This window comes from Euwallacea fornicatus, chromosome 8, assembly GCF_040115645.1.
Source record: "Euwallacea fornicatus isolate EFF26 chromosome 8, ASM4011564v1, whole genome shotgun sequence".
NCBI lineage: Eukaryota > Metazoa > Arthropoda > Insecta > Coleoptera > Curculionidae > Euwallacea > Euwallacea fornicatus.
The window spans coordinates 3,108,733-3,134,979 of record NC_089548.1 but is presented as its reverse complement, the minus strand read 5'-3'; the positions used below and the strand labels follow the sequence as shown (position 1 = coordinate 3,134,979).

General features: G+C 35.8%; 1 protein-coding gene and 1 long non-coding RNA gene across 3 annotated transcripts in view; one reads left to right on the top strand and one right to left on the bottom strand.

Moving 5' to 3' along the window:
* The first annotated feature begins 1,954 nt into the window (after nt 1–1,954).
* On the top strand, nt 1,955–4,993 carry LOC136340670 (uncharacterized). Its single transcript, XR_010732345.1, has 3 exons — nt 1,955–2,041; nt 4,719–4,819; nt 4,910–4,993. It is a non-coding gene; the product is annotated as an uncharacterized lncRNA (long non-coding RNA).
* An 8,073-nt stretch (nt 4,994–13,066) lies between these two features.
* Nucleotides 13,067–26,247, bottom strand: part of LOC136340662 (protein big brother-like) — a 30,840-nt gene continuing 17,659 nt past the window's right edge. Inside the window, exons 3-5 of one of the 2 annotated variants that reach the window (XM_066284893.1) lie at nt 24,510–24,722; nt 15,928–16,004; nt 13,067–13,446 (exon numbers count right to left, since the gene is read on the bottom strand). In XM_066284893.1, coding sequence (XP_066140990.1) covers nt 13,425–13,446; nt 15,928–16,004; nt 24,510–24,722 — 312 coding nt within the window. In that variant the 3' untranslated portion in view covers nt 13,067–13,424. Of the gene's footprint in view, nt 13,447–15,927; nt 16,005–22,198; nt 22,999–24,509; nt 24,723–26,247 lie in introns of those variants that run through there. The other variant, XM_066284894.1, reaches the window with a different exon arrangement.

Genomic DNA, 26,247 nt, shown 5'->3' with positions numbered 1-26,247 from the left:
TTCTTTTATTATTTATTTTGCGCCCGCGCAAAAGTTCTACCATATCGAAAGCTTAATTTATGAACGTCTATTTTTTTCCATGAAAGATATGTGATAATTAAAGAAGGAATAAATGATTCACTATTGTACGTAGTGATTTATTATCAATACTCCTGTCTCCCTCCATTTTTTTTTGAGTAACCAATTTTCTTCAGATTTTAATCTATTTTTTCCATATATTGACTTCAACCCACATTTTTTTTACCTCAAATTCCCTTAATACTCTATTTCGTTTTGTGACTATTTATGCTCAAGCTACATATTTGGGCTCGATTATTTGCAACCAACTGAACGGTCGTGAAACAGATTTGCTTGCAAATTCCTATTTTATAAATTATTAGGTACTTACTTCACCTTCGTTGTGCCTATTTCTGCCATTCGGTGTCATCACGATCGATTACATGCTTTGTCATGTTTACAAAAATGTCCAGATAGCACGTTTTGTACAGTTTTATCGGGGAGTTTTTTAACGCGCACGTGGAGGGCGTATGGGTTAGTTTAACATGACAAAACTATGAAGGGCTCGATTGTGATTGCATGTTCAGGACTCATTTCCAGGGATGGAATAGGAGCGCTTTCAACAATCATTACGCACTTGTTCAGGGGGAAAAAATTAGAAGATATATTAAAACTTAAGTTCATCCAACGTTTCAACCTTAATTTAGTATGGTCAACGTTAAATGATGTTTCATACATGAAATATTTGAACCGAATGCGCATACGGGGTGTTTCTTAAGGACGGGTGGATATTTTAAGGTGGGATTCTACATTAAAAAAATAATGGGGGTTTGTCAAACAAACAATGTGCCAAAAATGCTCCGTTGCGAAAATAGAGGACCGCAAAGGTTTAGAAAACAAATGGAACCTAATGAATATTTCCGAAACCACTTGAGATGGTCCAATGAAATTTGGTATGTAAAGACAGTTTATAAAGGGAAACTTGCGGAATAAAAAAAAATTCGAGTAATAAAAAAAGAGGAGAGCTATGTAAAGAAAAATTAAAATATATGAAAATATTAAGAAACGAACTAATAAATTTATGAAAATTAGAAACAAAACATTGGAGGAAGAAGCAAAAGGACCTGATACGAGGTATCACATTTGATGGAAAAATTCGAGGTCCTTCCCTGTACACCCGCAGACTCCCTCTTTTAATCCTTTGATATAAATCAAGTGTGCGTTACCAATCGATCATTTTTTATTTTCGTCAAAATTGATGTATCATTGCCGCTAAATAGGTTCTAGCTCTTGGCACTTTTTTAATAAATAACGGATTACCAGTTCTTCGGGTCTTTTTCGGAAGGGGAAAACGAAATTGACGCGGCGTGAATAAAATACGTGTGACGAGTCGAGCCGTTTCGAATTCGACGCTTTTTTGCTTCAGACTGCTTGGTCCCTTGTTCTCAATGGATGGAACCGGTAGGTCTGTACATTTTTCTCTTTTCAGTGCTGTAGTTAAAACGTTGCACCCTCCTGCAGACGTTCCATGATTTTTCATCAAGTTGCACACAATATACGTATACCGTGCGACACTACATTCGTCCCACACTCCCCCACACTTTCTGTTTACTTTTTGAAAAATTATTGCTTTTTTTAAATTCAAAATCGGCATTAAACAGGACAAAAGCTACTGTCTCTTGACGTTTAATTCTTTTGTTTTTTTTTTTTAATGCGGAATATGTCACCGGCAACGCAAAATGGCCGGTGTTTTATTGACAGCAACATGGGTCACGTGACACATCAGATTAAAGATCTTTCAAAATTACATTCAGAGGTGTATTGCGATTCGAAATCTATCGATTAGTTTTTTGTAAAAAACAGATATACATTTAATAAAAAATGCAATAAAAACTCAGTTAAATGGTACGTAAACACTGAAAAACTTGTTTGTTGATAGGAAATTGGTTAGTTTGCGATTTTGTGCTCGGAAACAGTGCTTCTGTTTTGTGATGTAGATGATGCAGAGACGAAGATACTCGAACCTGTTAATTATGATGTCAAGGTGATACTTCATTATTATGATTATTTTCCCAGTGGGGATGATTTCACCCTAAAAATCTTAAGTGGGAAGGGCTATCTGTACATCATTTTAAAGGTCATTCAATTACCTATTTAATACAACTTATTTTTTAATTATTAATGATCCTTTCTCGACAAATTATGATTTAAAAGCGATGTTATCTTAAGAATGTAACAAAACTGATACGAAATGTTTAAGTAAATAACTGAAAAAATGCGAATCAAATCATTATTCCTACCTAAACATTAATAACTTTAACTATATCAGTGCTTTATTTACTTCTTTAAATACAATCGTTTTGTTTCAAATTGTTTTCCACTATTCGAGAAAAAAATTTAATTATTTTGCTCTTTTTCGGAAACAATGATTTTGTCAGCGAGACTGTAAATTTATATAATGCACAATATCCTGATAAACGTGTGTCCCGCACTTTCGTACGCAGTCTAGTTACAAAATTTCAAGAAACTGGATCTGTGGAAAACCAAAAAGGTTCGTAAGATAGAAAACTTCGACTGAAACTTTTCGGTGGGCCAACCTGTATACGTGACTTGATCTGAAATGTTGAGTCAGGAACTTACACTGCCGAAAAACATTGCTGCAAGTAATTTGTTGAAATTTAAATAAATTTTCAAGCCCTCTAATGTGAGATCAAAGCATTTTAATATTTAATCGATATTTTATTTTACATTTCACCTGCAAATCATAAATCGAGCTACGACACGTTTACAAGTTATACTTCACAATTTTCCCATAGTACTTTTGAACAAGAATATTCTGATACACGTTTCATTTCAATAATTTGTACTGCAGTGTGAATTACAGTTTTTCTGGAACACCCCGCATTTATCAGATAATTTACAAGTTTGAATTAACAAAGAAATGTGTTCCAAATCTTGATTCAAGTGTCTGCTGTGATGACACACCCCGTATAAAATGGCTGGACAACGGAATATTTTCAAAATATTCTTGACTAGGAATTTCATGACATTTCCCTTATTTTTTGTATTTCTTCTCTAATCGTATTGGTTGACAGCATAAATCACCCTAAACAGCTTAACAGCTGAATTAAATCAGATATTATTCATGCCAGATATCTCTATTTAAATTCGCGGTTTAACGCCCTGTATCGTAGGAATATGTTTACTTAGCGACTTAACGCAATTATTAATATCACCCCTATACGTGTAGTGTTCTAGAGAAAGGGTGAAAATGCCTGTTTCAAACCCTTTAAACAAACAATGCGCTGTGTGCGTACCCACGGCACTAGTGCTCATTTCTTATGTTAAACACACATACGATCGTACTTGTAGTTTTTGGCCTGATTCTTATGAGATTTTAGGTAAGAAGCATTTTCAATTATCTCTTGTATGTCGAAAGTTACAGAGTTGCGGACATAAATTTATAAGTGAAAATCAACTGGGACGAAACTTTAAAAGGACGGTTTTAAAAGTGTTGGAAAGATGCCATCCTTCAGAATAAAACTTCTCGAAAACTGCTAAAGTTGACTGTAAAAATGTATATAGAAAAATATACCCTTAATAAGTGGATGAAAACATTCAATAGAAAAAATATATATATTCAGTTTTTGCATTATCAACTCAAGAAAAAAGTCAGCCTCATAGTTCTTTCGACTAAAAGTTCGCGTTTGCTGTGACAATGGCATAGAAACTTTGGTGTTGGTTATTCTAGAATAGAGCTCTTTCAAAACAGAACCGAACAATAGTTTAGCTTTCCCTGTAATATGATTAAATTAAAAGACCTTCGGTATATTTTTTGACGTAGAATCTAAAATTATCACGTAAAATATCAGTGAATTCATCAGTGACAAACATAGCAACTTATAAAAAAAATTCAGAATCTACAGGGTGTTCTAGATATCTTTTGCATTTAAAATTCCTTCAAAAGAAATATAGGAAAAATGTCGCTTGTGTGGGTGGAACCCCCTATATTACGGGTAATGTTCCAGTCCAGTTGCACCAACAATGCCCAAATAACTAACATGTTAACTCCCCTATTACACGCTCTTCAACAAAATTACCGACATACCTGTAATTTTCTCATTCTTTCTCTTATTGTGTTTACTGGAGTTAATTGAGCTTGTCCTTTGTTTGCGCGGGTGTTCTATTACAACAATCAATTTCATTCACTATAGGCAAGCACCACATCTTTTGTAGTTTTCAATAATGGCCATTATTGAGGTATTATTGATAGATTGAATTGAAAACCATAATACCTTTCATTGCCATATTATTTGTTTGCATGTTTTAAGTGATATGAACTATTTAAGGGGAACGGGGTAGATAAATACCCATCGAAAAATAGGTTCTAATAGGCATTAAAATGAAAGTTTTGCATTAGTATGTGTTTCATAGTCGATAATGTCGCTATTGAATTTGCGTGACAGAATTTTTTTAAGAGAGTGATCATCAACGATGTAAACATAATCAATCTAGTCACATGCGATTGCAGGGAATACCCGCTACGTTCTTGGATAGTCATCATATTAACTGTTAGATACGTTTGTTGAGAAAAACTGATAATCAACGAGTTGAGAACACTGTTACGCATCTTCCTTATTTACAACCGAATTGGAAAATAAAATTCTGAAAAAATAATTCTTTTGTACCTGAAAATAATGTTATTCATTTTGTATATTTAGAACACCTTGTGTTCAGCATGTCGCCGACACCATCTGAAATCACGAATGCATGTAGTTCTTGCATTTTTTCTGAGAGGATTATCATGAGCGATATAAAGCAGGTAAGTCGAGACACATCGAATAGTAGGCAACACACATTACATTTTCAAATTAAATCGCCACATTAGTTTTTGGTTACATTTACCTCGCAGGTATACATTGGAGACCTAGTCAACTCATCGAAAAGAGGTTGAATGAAAAAAAAGAAGAGTTTTTAAGTAAAGCTGATGGTTTTTGATGATTATATTCTCGGAATATTACAATTATTTGATTTTTCTCATTTCAATGTAGCTCCCTTTTAAGGTGTTCCGACATTTAACGAGCTAATTCTCTGTATTGTTCTGAGACGAAAATGTTATATAAACATATACCCTTAAATACATATTAAAAATATACATATATTTCTTTTCGTATTTCCCAAATAGGGCAAAGTACTTTATTGAACCTCGGTATACCTGCACCGTAGTACAAATGGTACATTTCCCTTATATATAGATATAAGTTAACATACGAATTCTTATAGGAGAATAGGAGTGTTGGAACACACCACTAGTGTGTAATTGAATTGAATGCATTTTTTTAAATAACAGATTCCAGATATATCAAAAATGTCTCTTGTGTTTTTTTTTGATACGATAAGTCGTTTTTTTAGAAATAAAATGTAGGGAATATATAAATAATAAAATAAAGACAACAGTGGACCAAAATCATTTGTTGTCACTCATATCTCCGGAACTTAATCCTTTAAATTATTTTTTATGAGGACATTCAACATTACTTTACTCTGCGCGAGTCAATGCTGTGATCATCTAAGACATCATATAGTGAAATCGTGTGAGGTTAGTTCAGATATCGGGTAGGGGGTACACCTTTGGTATTTTTTAACGTTTTTGAGAATTTATGAGAAAAAGATATAATATAAAAATATAATCATGTATTATAGCAAACGATAGTCATTTTCAACAAATATTGTAATGTATCCATTTTTGGAAAATTTCAATGGCGTACCTCCCGTTCCCCGATAAGAATTAACAAGGTAACACCCCTACGCACATCTAGCGTTTAGCTACTTTTCTTTAAATAGAATGGAAATGCTCTGTTTGGACTGCTGTGTAGGTATATCGAGTTTCAACAAAATATCTTACGCTATGTTGAAAATACGAAAAAATATATATATTTTTTCTTACTATTTAACACCCGGTATCTCGGAAATGACTCATTTTAAAACATATGTTTTTATAACATTTTCGCCTTAGAACAATCCAGATAATTAGCTCGTTAAATATCGGAACATCCTTAGGGACCACCCCGTATACCCCTATCATCTATTTTTTTTGGACCAACGATCCTTAATCTGACAGTTTGCCCTGTTAATACTACTGACTACTGTTGCCTGACAATTCAATTGGCATTGATATGCGACACCTATTATTCACGGATTTAATATCGTTCCTCATCCCGGATGTTTTGCTGCTTGTAGGGTCATTAATCCATTGAATTCACATTCTCAATGCCTAAAGTTAAGATGTGTGTTTGGTAACATGGGCCTGTAAAAGAAGGTCAAAGGGATTCATCTCAGTGGATGCCAAAAAGAACACTGAGAAGGGTATACGTGACGATTAATCAAATTTAAATACTGGGGGTGTTGTTGCAGGATTATTGCGCCCAGCTGCTGCTGAATATGCAAACTACGTACACTTGTCACCAGATCTTGATAATGAATCAGGGCGTGACGTGTTAATTTCTCCTCTATAACTTCGATTTGCATAATTTTCAATCCTTGCATAATTTTTTATAGCACAAAATTATACGGGGGCTGAACGCTTTAATTTCGCTGCAGTGGCTTGGGGGCTCTAATGTTGGGTTCATGTTTATTATTATACCTCATCTACTTACTTTCTAAAACAAAACATTTATATATGTTGCAATTTAACGTATTAAACATATTGAACACTGAGCATTTTTAGTGATTCAAAATTTCCATGGCGTAATATACACGTTTCACCCTTTTACTCTTATATCAGCGTACAGCAAATCCTTTGATTAGTTATGGATAGTTTGCCGATAGGGCTAATTGTAACTTTGATTTGTATTGTGCACCTGCCTTCCCTCCAACCATTATGAGATGCAGATTTATGCAAATCGCCGACCCTAACGCAGATTATGTCACTGATATTACTTTATAAATATGTTATGAGCTGTAGTGAATGAATGCTTACCCTATTGGCCTGTTACACTAAGGATATTGAAAACCGACCGCTTATAATTCATTGATAAAAAGTTGTTCCTGCTGTTAAAGAGAGTTGGATTAACCCGAATTAACCTGAACTAATCTAAACTCTAACAGCTTACTACTATCTAAATTACTACCTCACATATATTATGATGGAGATATCTGAGGGGCGATAATGCTTTACAAAACAACAAAAAATACTAAGAGACCCAGAGTCAAAAACGCATAATTTTCGTTATACAGGGTGACAGTTATATAGTATAGTAGCGCAATATTCCACAACACCTAGCAGCTATTATGAAAACTACTACCGGGCTCTTGATGTTTGTTCTCTTCGTACTGTAAACCCCAAAATCAAGAGTCTTTTAGTATACTCTTTGGGTCGGTAATTGCAATCGTAGAAATTTTTTAATTTTTCTATAAATTTCATCATACCAGGTAATTCCAAATACTTTAACATCTTGAATTTCCAATTTACCTAGATGAGTGATGGATAAAATATACTATTCATTCATAATCTACAGTCCTGTTATGCAGAGGTACTGAGACAGAACCGAATTTATCCAAACTTCTTGTCGGCTTCCAATGATTTTTTTTCCGGGGCAATTCGAAATCAATAACGATCCTTCCGAAATTGAAAACCATACGGAACGGACGGGACGAATGTATAAAGGACTTAAGTGAATCAACGATTTTAGTGTTATGGAGATTCAGAAGGGATCTGAGGGTGTTTAAAATAATGATGAGTAGAATCTTACGAGAGTGACGGATCACATCCATTTCTGAAATGTAACTAACATAATATTTATTTCATTAACGACTGTGGGAAGTTACACTTGACCCCGTACTAATTGCTAGTTGGCAAAACGATTTCAGCAGTCCTAGTGCGGCAAGACGCATTTCTTGCACTTGTTGGGTATAATTTTTATTATGAAAGTATTTTTCTTAATTTTTCATGTTTATTCGAAATTTATCAAATTATATTGTAGTGTGGTAAAAATTTTAACACGCACACGTGCAGTGAATTGACTTTAACTCACGATCACATGAAAGAAATACTAAATTATCCGTGTTCAATAATCCGCAATTTTATCTTATGAGAATTCCTATTTCAATGTTTCTCAATTTCTCAGGACTCACTCTGAAGTTGATGTGCTATCGAATGTCATGCCTGTAAGTATGATTCATTGAAGCAAATTCTCATCTCCATTAATCCTATAATTTAATGAGCGCACCACACTGGCACTGCTTCCTCTTTTTCTTTGATTGCTACATTTTATATGAATCGTAACTTTTGTGGCCTAAATACTAAGCCCTGAGTCATGGGGACACGAAGTAGCTGCACATACTTAGTCTTGGTTAACTAGTGAACAATTGTTCTCTATTTTCGCATGCAGCTGAAGCTCCGATAGCTGCTCGTATTGTATTTTTATAATATTATTTAACATTTTTACTAGAGCGGACTGCGGGATTGCCTGACCTCGCTCCTATGGACCTATAGAAAAACACTTCTTTCTATTTTTAACAGAGGTCCTGTCTGCACATTTTTTTATTTATTACTTTTACATTTATTATTTTTGTATTTGTCCTGTAATTACTTCTTTTAAAAGAAAAATATTCTTTTTAACTTCTATTTATTAAAACTCATTGTTAAGGGATCAAAAAGCCGTGTAGCAGGTCGGGTTTCGTAATTATACGTTACAAGTCACTGTTACTCCCTAATAATCGGAAGCAGCTGAGCGTGAAACAATGATCGTCCTCTTCATATCAATTCGCCCATGCCAAGTGACGCGAAGCGTAATCTAATCCTTAGCGAATAAGGGGCAGGGACCACACCTGAACTAACTTAGATACTCTAAAAGATACCTTCCAATACGTACAGGGTATCCGTTTCTGGAGTTTCACCATGAAGATATGCGTTAAAGGGCGGCCAAGTTACGCCATTTGAAATTCACGAATGTGCCGTTTCAAATTTTGAAGAGTTGCACCAAACTTGAGCAGAAACTACAAAGCCACGACAGATGGCGTTGGTAAGGTATTTTCCTACAGAGCCAACATATTTGCTATTTACATTGCCGACTCTTACCTGAGTCCAACTGGCTCGAGATGAATTGAAACGATTAGATCTAACAGTCTTCGGGGCGCTCAAAGTTAATTAAATACAGATCTGGAATGAGACGCAAAGTCGTAATAGGCCTCAGTTTTCTCACCCTAAGATGAGGCTTCACTATCCCTCACTGGAAATTAGGTCTCCATCATACTATGCTAGAAGTGAGATCCGCTTAGAGTATTATTACCATATTAATGGTCCTTAGATACCGAGTTTAAAAAATATCTATGATTGTGAGGACTAAGATGATTAAAGGCTGAAGGTCCCCTCACCCTTGGCGTCAATATATACTTTACTTTAATGCCATCTTCGCAAGTTACTTTATGTAACACGTACCTGGAGGCTCACTTTATAAGTTCAGCTTTACTCCGAAGACCACCAGGATGTCACGGTTTTTTACCTACATCAAAACCTTTAAAATTTCTCTTGGTGAATCCAAAGGGGTACGACATGCACAGTCTGTGAACAAATCGAAAACATTTTTATTACATTTGTTACAACATCATTAAGTTGGCGTGATTCTTCCGATACATTAAATTTTCACAATACCAGTAAAGGGTTGGCCTTTTGTTAAATGGACGTAGTTTAAAACCATTCTAGTGGGGAATGAAGAGTAATCAAGTGTGAAAAATTCAATTATTCCTCAAATGGCCGAGGACTGAAGGGCCAAGAACCTTTTCGGCCTGGGACGGGCCTCGTCGAATTTACCAGGATTTGAATTATAGCTGGGTTATGCAAGTCGTTATGGCCGAAAGCCAATCAATGAATTTTTTTAATGGAACTTTTTAGATTTCGAAAAACGAATGTGATTCCTTCAAGGGTCGTAGGATCAAGTTTTTTCGGCTTTTTAAAATTTATATAGGATGCGCGTTCCTGAAATTCAATTCAATTACGAAATTTGAAGTTCAAAGATATGCCCTTTCAAATAAAAAAGAAAACAGACGACTTTCCGAGGAAAAAACTGAAATTTTGGAAAGACGGCCATATTTTATCTTCAGGCTGTTTATTGAGTTAATTCAAAATAATTGACAATTTATTACTGCGGAATTTCCTCCTCTATAACGTAGTCATATTCGAAATTCTAAATATTTATTTCCGGCGATCATCATCAATTTTGTTTTTTCTTATTTGCGCCATCTTGAATTTTTACATTTCTGAAATTCGACCGTTTTTCTGATTACCCTCATGTATCACATATTAAATTGCAGCAATGCAGTTTGCACTGTCTTTTAATTAACAAAAGAAGAAATAAGTCACACCTCATAGTTGAACTCCATAAACGGATGCTCAGTATATTACAAGGATATATAAAGATATTATTCGATGATTACTTAACTGTGTTAAGTGTGGTTCAGTAAATCGCATCGAACTTATTTCATTGTGTATACAAAAGAGAGGCGTGTTTTTATAAACCACTCAAGCCAGGGGCGTCCAAATCTGAATTTTCTTTAAACAAAAACCAGCCAACGGAAAAAAAAGCTCTATTTTAAAGTACTTCTCATAGGTCAATGAATTTTAGAGTTCGCAACTAAACCAACACTCATAACCCTTCTGAAAGATCGAATCAAGATGGAAAAAATAGTTTAAAAAAAAAGGCTGGATCTGAAAAATACGTAGAGGTTCTAATTACAAATTACGCCATCGATTGTTACAAATATTGAAAAAGGTGCAAAAACGGAATTGTCAATTTTTACCTTAAAATTAAAAACGATATTAAGTTATTAAAAACAGGTAGCCCAACTTGCGCGTTTACAATCCATTTTACACTTTCAACGCTAAAATTCTTCGTATGATAAGGTAATCAACATAATAATAAATTAACTAGAGCGATGTGAGAATTATTAACCAGTTCACAGGGATATTTATCGGCATAGGAAGAAAGATAAAAGCTGTCGTATTTAGTGAAATTATCAGTTTCCGCTCCATGTGAACCATTAGTGTGAGATTTATACGTGACATTAATCCCAAGAGAAATGTGTCAAAACATTTCAATACTTCAGGATCGTTAACTAAAAATAAAGCCATTTGTGAAAACAAAACATCTTTGAAACGCTTCCGAAAATTGGGCGATTTAAAGGATTTTAAGTGGTTTTTCGATTTATTTTCTTCCTTTTTAACGGAATTATCGGAGTTAATTTTGTAGTGAAACACTGACATAAATTATTTAACTTAAACAGATTTTTGTACCAACTCAGTTTCACTATTTTGTTATTCACCTCTCAGTACCACCCTGATTTTCCAATGGAAGTGACACAACAGCAAAGAACAATCATTGGAGTTACGCTACTGATTGATTTCTTTTAAGTTCTATGAATTTTGAGTTTTCATCTTTTTAACCATCTTTTGGTACGACACTGTGTTTTGTTAATATAATATTAATAATTGAGGGAAGTCGATGTTCACGAATATCAGCGACGTACTTTTTTCTTGAACACCAAGGAAGTTTGAAAATTGTATGCGCCAAACGGCCACTGATTCCTTTGGAATGTTTTTCCTCTTTGCGGTAAATTTTGCGCCACCCTGGGAACACCCAGAACCGCGAAAAATACCGATTTTAAATAAAACCCGATCAAAAGCCTCTATAATAGCTCCAAACTATTATGTCATACGATTAATAGTGAGCGACAGATCAGATCGATTTAATTACGTATTCATGGGACCCTTCTTTATCTCATCACGTGGCCACCCATGTAGACACGTGCACGTGCCCTTACCAACTTAATCCTAGGTTAATTGGGGAATCATCAAAAGCATAATCTCAATTTTAACATACGGGAATGAGTTTTGGTTCATTAATAATCGGTGTTCTAAAAATGATCGATCAGTAATTATAGTCAGAGCTGTTGAAGCAAAAAGTTGTTACGCAGTTTATATATTTCCGATGTGGAAAAGTCAAAGAGAAAGTTCACACCCGAATGATCTTTTTGTTTATAACAAATTGCTCGTGACCGCATTTATAATTTTTATTTACAATTACGGAAAAAATAAATATCACACTACCAATGCTTCCAGTGTAGAATTAGCACTTTATGCATGATTCGTTAAGAAGTTTGGTAGTTGCTCACATGGCAATTCACAAATTATTGGAAACAAATCGATTTTAATTGGTTTATGAATTAAAATGGACATTTTTTATTAGTATCGCTCCTATTGTTATATATAATTAATAGGACGTTCCTGTAGTTACAAGTTTATTCTCACTTAAATTATTGTTCAGGTTACTTCGAGTCTTGAAATCGTGCTTTAGGGCGGTTCCGAGAAATCGGAGGAATTTTGGTGGGTAGGTGCCCGGAACCATTCGAGCCTACGATGCATTGGGCCAATACCGTAAGTCTCTAAATTGACCAACCCCTGGTAACTTTTTAACAATTATTTTTTCAAAATTTAAAAGCAGCATGAAATAGGCCAAAAAAATTTCCTTTTTACGTTTGTTTATTTTTGTCAACGTTGCTTACGTCATCGATAGCTAAAAATTGACATTTTTTTTTAACTGAAACATGGGGCAAGTGACACCTCAAATTAGAGGTATTTCAAAATTACATTCAATGGTGTATTGCGATTCGAAATCGATCGATCAGTTTTTGAGAAAAACAGGTATAAATTTGCTAAAAAAATGTAGTACAAACTCAAATAAAGAGTTCGTAAACAATGAAAAAACTTGTTTGTTGATAGGAAATTCGTTTGTTTTCGATTTTGCCTTCATTATTACTCAACTTCTTGCTAGGGCCGCCAGACCCCCTAAACGCTCTATAATTTTTCCATCTGTAACTAAATTGTCTGACTTCCATGGGTCATAAAACGTCGTCGAACACGTGTTACGAATTATCCCAAAAACTATAACTCTTTTTTTGTATCGAGCGGTCATTTATCTATAAAGTCATAACTTAGGGGGTCAATGCGGCACATGTTGATAATTTTACCGATTTGGGGAAAGGGGTGAGAAATAAAAGGCATTATATTCCACTGAGACAATTTTGCTTTATATTAAAGGGTTCGTTTTTGCGGATACCAACCGTATATAATTCCTTAATACGTCCTAATAAAGCTGCTGCGATTGTGTAATTAGTCACACTTGTTACGACGAAATATGTATTTTTTCCATTGTTTCTCCTTTACACGTGTTAAATTTATTACAATGGGAATATTACAGTGTTGCAGTTCTATACAACTTTATGACGAATAAATCAAGTACCTTGGGCTTTAGAACAACTAATGTTACTAGCTAAAAAACCATAAATTTCCAACGTTATTTTTACGGGCAAAACCTTTCATTGCACATTAATGAGTCGGAGAATGCTATAAAACCGTTCGGCGCTCCTCTCGTTTATGTCAGCCTTCGCTCCCCCCTGAAAAACAATAAAACGTAAAATATTTCCACACTCTAAAGCTTATTCAAATTATCCTAAACTATTTTCTTGAAGAGGCTTCTGTAACGGCAGCCTTGGCCTGTCCTTTTGTCGGCAGATATAGTATTCTGACATGAAATAAGAGCCTTTGGGGTTGTTCAAAGATCAAAAAATACATCATTTGCAAACCCAGTAATCGAACGTTATTTTTGAGTAATTTTAATGGTTCAACTTGAAAATTTTCGTTTTTTGTTTTTTTTTTTTTTTTGATACTCGTGCCCCATGAAAAGCAAAAAAGTGCTAGATAATTCTACACTTTAGAGCTTAGTTGAAGGAATCAATATCAATAAAACAATTAACCTCAATTATTCCCTTAGGAAAGCTCCTCCAAAGGGAGGCTTGACCTCCTTCCCCAAAAAAGTTTAAAAAATACAAGTGTCAATTTAGATGTTTACATTTTTACGAGATAATAGCAAATGTCCTTTTGTCGGTACATATAACATCCTGACATAAAATAAGAGCCCTTGGAGAAGTTCAAAGATCTTCAAACATATCAGTTTCAGACTCAGTGACCCAGCACTATTCTTTAACCGTTTTAATGGTTCAATTTGAGAATTTGTGTTTGGGTTACTGCAAGGGGCTTTTTTGTACCATTGTGTAAGTGTCACCATTTAGAAAGAGCACAGTAGCGACAACGGGGGGTGATTAGACCAGGAAATCGGGTGATTTTACCTGGGATTCTGTTGACAAGGGTACCCCTTGGATAGATGTCACAATTTAAAGTAAATCCGTATCACCTTGCTTGACTAAGCAGCAAATATGACTAGACAAATAATTCAATGTTCGGGTGACAATCGGGGTGTTGTCTTATGTTCTTGTAAGGATTAGAATATTTTCCCATTGTGTTTGTGCTAAGAGAAAAATTACTATATTTCAACATTTATGAACGATAGACCCGCCACTGGGTTAAATATTCAAAACATGAACTTTAGGCACCTGAACCACTTTTAGCTCTTTTACTTCCAACATTTTTTACCGAGGTGCTCATGGTTAAGCGCCAGAAACGGACAGACTGTATAACAGGGCTTGAAAGACCAGTGCAATTGATCGAGATCTTACTGGAAAAAATTAGGCCGCCATTTATCGAGACCCTATTACTTTATCTCCTTCTTTTTTCCTTTTTCTTTAATTTTTCATCTTTAATTTATTATTTTATTCATCTCTTCTGTCATCGATGATTTAATTAAAACCGTAATTTCCCAAAATTTTATAATCACGTGGCCTAATACGGCTTTTCGGCACGTGCACCTCTGCCATGTTTTGTGCCAAATTATTTCAGAAATAACACCTAAGAGAACTGTGTCAATATTTACTCAAACACCCCAGATTTCTTTGTTTACTTGACGAATCAAATAAGAAGTGACATGTATTGAACTAGTAAGTATTAAACCTTAATAAACCAGCAATCAAGCTCATGGGGCTCTTACAGTTTCATGGAAAATGTTCCTGCTTAATTTCCCCCTTAAGTTCGTTAGCATCGATGCTTCAATTTGCGTTCTTAAGACAGTTCCCGAGGCAAAAATCAGCCCTATCATCACCCTGTCAACACGATGATTTATCTCATCTAATAATCCTGACGACAAAAAAACACTAAACGTGAAATCGACATAAAATTTCTGACATCTGTTTACAAGTTAATATCGGACGTTAATATTCCCAGTTGAACTGAGAAGGGTTCGATCAGAAAAAGCACATCGAATGGCCCTATGCAAATCGCGAAACCCTTTTTGAAGGGACAGTGGAACATTTGTTTCGAATGACCCGGAGAACAAGCGTATACCAATATTATGTTGTCACCCTAATGTGACGACTGACGAATTTTTAGCTTAGATGGAACAGCTTAATGGTTTAAGTGAAAAAACATTAATTAAAAAACATCTGAATGTTAGTATTATTTTGCAAGAATTATCAAAAATACTACTTTCCGCATATACTTTCTGCACATCAATACTTTCCGTACGCATTTGATATATCCACGCAGAATTCACGATTTGCAATTTCAGAATTACGATGAGAATTTTTTGGTAAAGCTTGTTAGACTTTATAGTAAAAATGAAGGTTTTCACCAACAATAACAGGAAAATGTTTAAAATCTCGCATTGACGGTTCCAAATTTATTTCGAATAATAATATATGTACATTTTTTAATTTTCAACACCCTGTAACTCGGAATTTAACCGTTTCCGGCCACATGTTTATACGAACTCTTTTTCTTTAAACGCCATAAGAAATTGTGCCCTGAAGTTAGGGACTGTACTCAGGAAACACCCTGTATACACATTATTGTCCACACCACACATTGCATTTTTAATCCGTTTTCCATAGCTCATGAATATTTATACACACCCTGTATATATGAATTACTGACACCCTATAATTTTCACCTTGTGGGTCTTAAAAAGCCATCATCTATCTCTTTACCTTGGTGGTCCATGGCAACGGGATGTGACGGCACCGTGATGACCGTGATGGCCCAGATGATTATTTGCCATTCTGAGCTGCAAGAGAAGGGAACCACTTTTAGACTCAAAATTTGGATAATGTAAACTCATATTCATTAAACAGATAGAAAACTTAGACTGACAAGAGCATCCCGCTTAACAACATTAAATCCTGATGAAATTGGCAAAACCCATAAATTTCAGTCGCTATCAAAGTAGCAACAAAAGTCCTTATTTTCGAGCTAAAGTAGCAGTAAAGTTCGCCCTTTCTATGGTACCTCTTGAGAAATACCTGTGAGGAATGCAAACAGCATTAAAACGTCAGTTAAAAATTTCAAAGCTTATTATTCTCATGACATATGCTCTCCGAACTGGGAAATACTGTAACAAAAACGTGGCTAAACTTGAATCCACCCGGGGGGCATCATAAACACAAATATGAATCCCTCGTTTTTGATTTTGCACTTCGGCACCTTTGAGCGCCTGAATGGCACGATCGTGCTGAGAGGGCGATTGTTAGTTTTTGACAGCGCAAGGGGGGCCACGAAGCCCGGGGGGCTCCCCCTCTGGGTGTCTAATAAGGGCGGAACGAGCTCAATGAAGGCTGATTCTGAAAAGGTTACTGCTATTTCAAGCATGTTTTGACTTATCACAACCTCATTAATAAGCCAAAAGTAAATAATGGTGTTGATTATTATAAAAAAAAAAATGCATGGTTTTCGTCGAATTGGTGTTTTCTAGTAAGAAGACACCGATTTCGATAGGTAGATAGTAATCTACCTATCGAAATATACAGGGTGTTCCGGAAACATTCGGACAAAGTGAGTGTGAGCGGGAAACGGTGTTTAAGCTACTTAAGAAACGACTTACTTTTGGCTTGGGAGGACGTTAATCCAGTTTTAAGTCAATATTTTTGCTTTACGTAAGGTGCCGCTCCTGCTCATTACGCGACACAAGAGCAGATTGATTGAGACAGTAAACACGCATCGCTACTATGAGGTCTCGTCTTAAACCCATTAAACTTCTCATTTCGGTGGTTTTTCCAATTTCTCAGAAATGAACTCCAAATTGAAAAGAAAAAAATGTACCATTTTTAGTGCCCGCTCAGTATTTTATTTGCTGTTGTAAAAGTTCCAATGTCGTTGTAGGAATAGCGATTGAAAAGTTAAATGCCCTAACTAACATGCATATCGGAATCCTACAACCAACAATAGACTGAAATTCTCGACAACAAAAAAGACCAAAAGACCAACTGAAAGATCGATCCTTTTGAAAAATCACTTGCGCCCTTCCGTCCTACTTAACTTCTAAGTGAAAGCGAACTGGAATGGTGATAGGGCCCAATAACCTTTTGTGCGAAAACTGACCGGTGCAACGGCCCTTTGTTCCCTTGTTTGCCTAAACAGGATGTTGAATCGCTGCAAATATCAGTAATAACATAATGCCAGGATCCGACAGATGATTTATTATTAAGGGCCAGCCTTTGATTGGTTGCGCCCATTCAATCTCTAGTGGCACCGTGCATTTCCTATAATATTTAGACATTTTCGCAATATTTATGATTTTCAAGAGCGTTGACGTGTTAATTTGGAGTTTCGTACCCAGCGGGTCGTCCTCGTGTTACTGGGGGGTGAGAAATTCTCGTTTTATTCTCTCTTTAACTTGGACTACGAAAGCCTTAAGCACTTGATTAGTTATACTAATTGAATATCAAGAGACCCTGCGCATTTTGTATAATATTTCGATATTTTTCGCAACATTTATCATTTTCAAGAACGTTGATCTGTTAGTTTAGACTTTGATATCTAGCGGATAGTCTCGCATTACTAGGGAGTGGGAAATTGCCGTTTTATTCTTTCCCTCTCACTCGAACTAAGACAGCCTTAATCTACCCTTAAGCTCGTTCCCGAATGAATTTTCTGATCCCGCTAAAAGCGTTAGTCCGTGGGATTTACTATTTATACACCGGGTTCATCCCTTGAGTTGAAGTCTTCGGAATTAATTTCGGAAAATCTGTTTGTTCACCTCGTGTCTCCCACGCAATTGAGACATGTCCCGAGGTCCTATAGGGTTGCAGTTTAGGGTTTTTATTTGTGAATGTTTGCCCTTTAATCCGTCAATCGGATTAGTTAATGCGTTCCACATGTTAAGGATTTTTAGAGTTCGATCTGGATATCGGACCATACCTGCCTTAGTCCTAAGAGCAGCAAAGTACTTGTCCAAATCTTTAGGGCGCTCCACAAGAAAAATTGACAGCATGGCAATCATAGAAAGGGATGTGGGAAATTAAGGACTACTTGTGAGCTCAAAATTGAAATATTTTGATTTTGTCCTGTGTTCGATATATTCGGAAGAGGAAAATTTTTTTTTGTTAATTATTGATTCAATTTACAATTTATTCATGTTTTATTTGATAAACAAGATGAGTGGGGGATTTAAAAGGGGGAACTGGGGACAAATTTGAAATCCGAAATTTTGTGTTCTTGTAGTTATGTGAATCTGAGTTAACTTGAAAATATATCTTTCGCATTACTCATAAATTCCATCTTCCTTACTTACAACAAGGGAATGCGATTTATTATTCACGCATAATAGGAGAGCTTTTTTGGATTGTGTATTAGGGCCAAAGTTCTCCGTTGTTTCTATAACGAGCAACGAGGGTGGCATTGAAGGGCGCGACCCTCTCAAATTAGAGGGGGCTCTTTATTAGGAACCCGTACTGACGGCCAATCTCTCTGTCGAGGGACCCTCTTCCTTTTCCTGGATTTTCACCCCCCTATGCTCCTGATCGACCAAAGTAAAGTTGTCTATAAATGGGATTTCCGTCAGTGTATTTTTGCTTCTTTTTCCGTTTAAAGGAGGAAGTCCAAATTCCTCGATTTTCAGTTTGTGTATTAGATATGTTTCCCATACCTAATGTTATGAATTTTTTTTCCCATTTTGAAGTCTAAAATAGTTAGTTTAATTCATGGTATTGTTTCCGGAGACATCTTGTATAGATCGCAGTCTTGGCTTTGAGCCAGAACTAATGTAAGACCGACTTTTTAAGTCTCCACCTGACTGCGGGCGCTCTGGCCTATTCTGGTTATTCCTCTCTATCCGTTTTCCAGAGGCATGGATTAATGCGTTCCCTCCCATCTTCGATACGCCCATCATTATGTACCGCTTCTGTTACTGCTTTCCTTCAGTTTACAAATAGGGCGTACAAGCAATTTTGTTTTATCTGTAAATTTTCGCACATTTTGATTTACCCGCTGGAAATTGCCGTCAGAGAAATTTTTAAAGCGATCGGAAGTAAATCGGTTATGTTCAAACATCCCCTTATGAACCACTTTCCATGTGGATAGTTCAAGAGCTTGTAGGAGGTATTACCGGCTAACTGAATTAAAAACACTGCTGTACCCCCTGTATAATGAAATAAAACAATGCTTTTATGAACCCAACCAGCATATTTTTAAACACTTTAGTCCACTGTACTTATTTGTGTCAAAATTCGTAGAACGCGCTGTACAGCATTGATCTTCTCTTTTAAAGTCTCCATAGTTCAGAGGAAATTGGGAGAGGCAACAAGTTTGGATGATTCTGTACGCATGCGAAAAATCGCTTTCCGCACTCATTAGGTGAATAACTAATGCTTCGCACGCGTGCGTTAAAGACAATTTACTGCGCGCTCGTAACAGTTGATACGATTTACTACTTATAAGTCAAACTTCTTCCTTTTCTTTTCTGAACGATAGGCCTTCACCAGTCCACCCCTAACAATAAAATTAGGTTTAAATTAAATTTACAGAAAACTTCTCGGATCAGTCCGGCCAGTCGGACATCTAAACCGGCTCAATCTACGGCCCACCCCTTTGAAATGTCGCCCCATCGCACAGGGGTTGATAATGACATTCCTGCGAGGGGGTTCGATTCAATAAAACCATTTAATTGAAATCAAAATATCTCCGCGATCGCAATAAAACACCCCTGCAGTTTAAACTTCTTAAATAGTTGTTCTTTTGTCGGAGGATTTCAATATTGAATTTTCGAGGGTCGCTGTTTGGAGAGTGAATATTTCGTTGAATCAAACCACACCTGTTTGACAATAAAATCAGAGGAATTTATAGTAAAATCTATGAGAATTTTTTTGCAACATGACATTTTCTAGAAACCGCTCGGCGTTGCTACCTGCCTGATATATTACACTATGAAGATCAATTTCGTCCAGCTACCTGCCACATATTGAACAAAGATAAGGTCAATTCCAAGTATCCCTTAAACGATAGCTCACAGTTTCAGTGACACCTGTACCTGTATCCTCATACAGGGTGCATCAGCGAATAACTAAATCGAGCTTACGCTTTAAATATTTTTGACAAATATCTGGGGCTTGCGCGATTTAGTGAGGACACTCTGTATATTGTTTGCGCAAATCTGGGCATAAAGGAGGTTATTAAGGGATTTACGTTTCACTTAAGACCGGCGGCTTCAAAACGTTTCTCATTGTCAATGTCCATTTTAGTATTTGATCTTATCGTGGGAAGGAGTGTTTAAATGGCATTTACGGAAATGGTCTGGAAAGTGTACGATCTGCGAATAATTTGGTAAAGTTTCTTGGACTAAATTGAGTGTCCAGCGCTGCGGACACACTGTGAATAGCAGCAAAAATATACATATGCAGAAATAAGCTATGCTCGTATATTATTATAGATAACGATAATGACTTGGCAGAATAGTGCAAATACAAAGAAAACGCAGTCTTAAGGGTTAACTCCACAACTGAAAAAAAAACTGATTCTGGTACCAACGAATGTACCAAATCCTTAGGAATTGCTTAGTAGAGACAACTAAATTTTTATATTTTCAAAATTACCATTTTGATTCTTAAAATTCTAAGCTTTCTCTCTTTTTTTTTACTTAAACTGCTACCTACCTTGGAACCGTAAACTATCAACATATCTTTATAGCGTGACAACTTCGAAGCTTCCTGTAGACTGATACGATTAAATCCAAGACCGTTCATAATTCCCTTTTGTTATTTTTTAGTGGGAGCAAATAAGGGACAGAAGCGAACGGTAAGCCCTTAAATCCTTCAAAAAAGCCGCCCATACTAAAAAAGCATGGAAAAAATAAGCGCCACGCTACATTGTTTATGTAAGAGGATACTTAGGGAGATTTAGGATCTTTTCAAAGCAGAGTCGGAGGTGGAATTTTTTAACTATTGAAACTTGTAATATGACTTATTTACGTGGAAGGTGTATCATTCACACTAAAAGTTATTTTTGGTAATACTAAAGGTGTGCGTATTAGCAGAGGTTGTTCGCGAAGTTTTTAATACTACCACGTAGCATTAATCATTGCACTTTTTTTCATTGCTACTCTTTAGAATTTTTTTTTATTTTCCTCTAATACTATGTTAGAAATAACTCATTTCCAGCACAAAATAAGTTCTAGAAAAAATACATTTCATCACTAGTTACAAAATAGTATTCCCTAACAGCTATCAGCCAATTATAGCCATCTTGTTTTTAATCATTGCTACTTTTATTGTATTTTATTAAATTGCATTGGGGTACATTTCGTAGGGCTGTCAAGTGAGGCTGTTCAATTTATGATTTAACCATCTTCAATTTGCAATATATATACATAATTCAATAATAGGTTGTGTTGGACACTGTATCTGACGTATGAACGAAAAGTTTGTCGACCGAACCGAAGTCGAGGTCTACGAATTGACGAGCCTCGACTTCGGCTCGGCCTACAAATTTTCCACTCATGCGTGAGATACCCTATCTAGCACAATCACTTAATTATATCATAAGTTATGTTTTAATAAGACTGAAAAAAGACAGAATACTCGCCTTCTCTTATTAAAAATATTATCTGTTCGCAATTCATTACGTGGGATTAATAGAGGCCTATTTCTCGACAAGGGTAAATATAATTATTAAAAACCCCACGGTCTTTAAAATTGAGTTGCTTTTTTATTGGTTTAGCGATATAACTGATCGTGATCATGAAAGAAATGCAAATATTATTAGCAGCAAAGTGTTTTCATTGCAAAGGTTATTTAGGTTACACAGGTTTTCCGCCATAGGTTTTCTCTTCAAATATTGTAATATTTGAAGTCAAACCATTTTCTGCCTTCTTATGATAAATCCAAAGCAATTCCGTGTAAACCTACCATCGATGTTGCGTTAAGGGAATAAAAACAAAAGGCAAAAAGCAAAAGAAAGAACTGATAAGGGGGAGAGAAAAGAAACACAAAATTAATCGTTTGAAAAAAAATTTAATTAAACAAATATTTACACAAAATATCGCAGCACTAAATAAAGTTTAACAACGAATCCTATTTACAATAATACAGAATACTACAAACTTACATACAATAAAACAATCAGTTGTTCACGTTACCAGTGAGGTAGCAGAAGTCTGATTTTTTTTGCCACCGTCACAAATTTGTATACTGGTGTATATTTTTTGACTATTAGAAAATTAGTGAAACGTGTGAATTTTTACTTTTGAATTTAAACGGTAGAAGTTTTTGTAAAAGCCTAATACTTTTCACAGTACTGTTATAGTAGTATAAAAGTAGTATAAAATAGTATAAGTAGTATAAAAGTTAGATCAGACCCAACTACAATGCTGGCAAAATGCTAAAATAGGCAAATCATAATCTAAAGTAAAGAAACAATAATCAGGAGAAAACATTCAGGATGTTTGTTTCAATAGAATATGGTTTTTAGCTGTACCCTACAGACACGAAATTTTCACATCTCATGCCCCCACACGCCTATTACTAATATAATAAAATTATCAGATCACAACTTTCAGAGTAAATGGAGATCTTTGGTTATTTTGTTGCTTCATCTAATATGTCAAAAAAATCATTCACTACCCACTATGTATATTTTCATAAAATTGTTATTAAATTTTGATTCAACTTAGGTGTGTTCAAACTTTGCAGACATCAGAATTATTTGTGTTCAATTCGCTATTTAGACCCGATGCTTAATGGGCGTCAACGATATTTCTGATCTACGTGCTCGAAGTCTCTTATGGCATTAATCTGAAATTTGGGAAAAAAACATTTTTGGTGACGTAACTTTTCTACTGAACTAGTTTTTGCAATTTTGATTTTTTCCGAAAATAATTTTAATTCGTGATTTTATAATATTATCGGTGAAGACAGAATAATATTTTCATGCAAGAAATATGACGCATAACACAACATTATTGTAAGTTGTCAAAACCTGTCAAGAATCGAAACTGACAGTCGCCGACATTTTCATCTAAAAAATATAACCTCATAGAGTTCTCCGCACGCCCCCTGCGCATGCTTAGTAAAGAGTTGTGTAACCTAAGAAACGCTCTACAGCACCGATGGTGCGTCTAATGAAAATGTGTAAGTTTGCGGTTTATTTACTCTGAGATAGTCAGCAATAATATATGGGAAAATACCGAACAGAGTCGTGAGCATTATTTAGATCCATAAACTGTAGTACTTTGACATACTACTAGTATAGTACAGTTTATGGTATATTAGATAAAGCTATTTTATATAAAATAAGTTTCGAAAACGCATTTTTAATATGCGGTTTTGCACGGCTTGGTTCTGTCAACCAGAGCCGTCTCCCAGGGCAGTACCTTTAACGAATTATTAATATTTTCATTTATAATTTTGGTTGGTCTTTGCCCCAAATATTAACTTATTAACACAAACGGCTTCCAAGAAAGAAGTTGCTTATCGTAGAACATCGTTGACACCCAGAATAGGAAAGATAACTAATGCGTGGTTTACATAATGCGAGTTACTCACGAGGCAATAGATAGTTACTCGGATTTAGAGAGGTGACACATGACTTTTGGTCATGGTGATTCCCAACAGTGACTCGTGACTCGATCATAATGACCGGAAAATCTCGAAATCCCGCTCGATTCAATTATCCCCGAATCTTGGAAGCGTACAATTGCACATGTGTGTACGGACTAATTATGCAGGCTCCCACGCCTGAACTTTCCAATGAGCATGAATTAATGCCATCCTGTGGAATTTCTGTGGATCTCCGGTAGTTATCCCACATATCCATAGTCTAACAAAATATGAAAATCCGTTGGGTTAATATATGGTACCTGGAAGATCATACGTGGGGTGGGAGAAATGAAGAGTTGAGATGATTATGCATGTTGCAGCAAAAATAACGTCGTGGTTATCTCTCGTACATCCGATGCAATCTTACTGCTAGTCCCTTGCTACTAGCTCGCATCATGTAAACCGCGCATAAGCGATTAAAACATTTTTTAACGGACCCTTCGAAGTGTTTTCAAGGGCAATAACGGTTGGCTCGCACTTCGACTATTTTATGGAAAGATGAGGCAACACCACTGAAGCACTAACCTGAATTAATATAAACGTCTGACAATCGCATTTGCGCATTCCACACTCTCCTTCCATTCCTTAACGTAAGTACCTTCATCTATTTAATAACTTTAATAAAGTTTCATGAACGGTTGGCTCATTCTCATGGACATGGCCGTCGAGCTAGATCCCATGGCATGAGCCCCAGGGGCATGACGTACCTCATCTTCCGACCTGTATCGAGGTTTATTGTCCTCGTACTCCCGGAGCCTTTGAGTGTATCTTTCCATCTGCTCCCTTAAAACTGCGTCCTCTCTCATGGCCGCTTCCTCATCGAACTCTATGGCCCCCAAACCATCCAGTCTCTCCAAATCCATGTAGCCTCGCCATCTTACGCAGACCCCGTTCATGATGAATGAAGATTTTATGTGGACCTGGAAAAATACAGAAAACGATATTAAATAATTAAGCTCAATCGCGTTTTACAGGTGTTCGAGGTGTTAATTAGATCACATCACAAGACCAGGTCTCGGTCTTGTTCTTGCACGTGGAGTCTTGATCTTAGTCTGGCAAAATCAAATATGGTTTGGGTATTGCGGATTAAGCCTTGTCGTTGTTGCAAAACTGTTGATAACGAAATTGACATTGAATAGACGGAAGAGAACACAAAATAATGAGAACATAACATAAAGATGGGAGAAGAGAGAATATAAAATTGATCGTGTCTGCTCGCCTAAATTGCGCAGTTCAGTAGTATTAGCAAAAGTCTGTAAATCTCCTAAATGTATCAATTGACATGTCCTCCGTTGAAACGTAGGTATATCTTCAAAACAGTCATCCGACAAAAGAAGAATTATTACACAAGCTCGACTTTTCGTTCTTAATTCCCATGTAACATTCGACCCAATGGTCACTTCCTGTTTCGAAAACGGCTACTAATCACACCTAAATGGAATTTTGTATAAATAGGGCAGAACCTTTTCATGTGTGCCCTATACAATTATCACCTTGCTTGGGCTAATTGTTATGGGCCTCATTATTCGATCAACGAAAGGGGAGGAGTGATTTCGAGATCCCCGACTTTCAAAAATATTGGTGCAATTCATGGAAATTGGATAATTTTCTGAATACGACCTCTTTTGCAAATCGAAAATCCGTCCTTCCATAACTCAATAATGCATCATGAACCAACAACAAACATATAAAAAGTATATATTATTAGACAGCCAAATTTAAACAATTATTCATACAAAAGGTCTTGTAACTCAAATAAATATTTGTGAATCATTTAACGTTATTTATTTTCGTGCACGATGAGACGGATTCTTGTCACATACATTTCAGTAGAATTAATTCCCATTGTGATGGTAATCGAACGTTTTGAGGGCCACAGTCATAAATTCTTTATATTATTTCTCGTTTATGTAAAATAATTTTTTAATTTAGCGATAATATAATTCATGAGGTTTGGGAGCTTATTTTGAAACACACAAAATATTCTCATAGAGTCTTCAACCTATTTGAGTCTATCTTGATTCCTAAATTGGGGAAAGTCGCATGGAATTAGATCTGGTATGCGTGCAGTCTGCGTTAGCGAATTTCAGTGGAATAGATTTTTGTTATAAAAAATATAATTTCAAATTTTGATTAATTAGGACGCCCAGCTGAAATTAGTACTGAAACTGGACCGCGTGAGGATCATAGCGTTTTTAGTGACATATATAGACTTCTTCATGTCGTCGTTCAACTTCGTGTCATTTTGGCTCCTAGTAGAACAATATAGCATTCACCGTGGTATAGCACCCTTTGAGTAAAAATAAAGTCATTACAACAGAAAAAGCTTTGGAAAGGGTGAAGTCCCCGCAAGTGTCCCATGGCGATGGGTTAGGCCTACCGAGATATTGAGTTTTGTTCTAAAATGTACCCTTCGTCCAATTTCCTACTGTGAGGGCGTTCCCA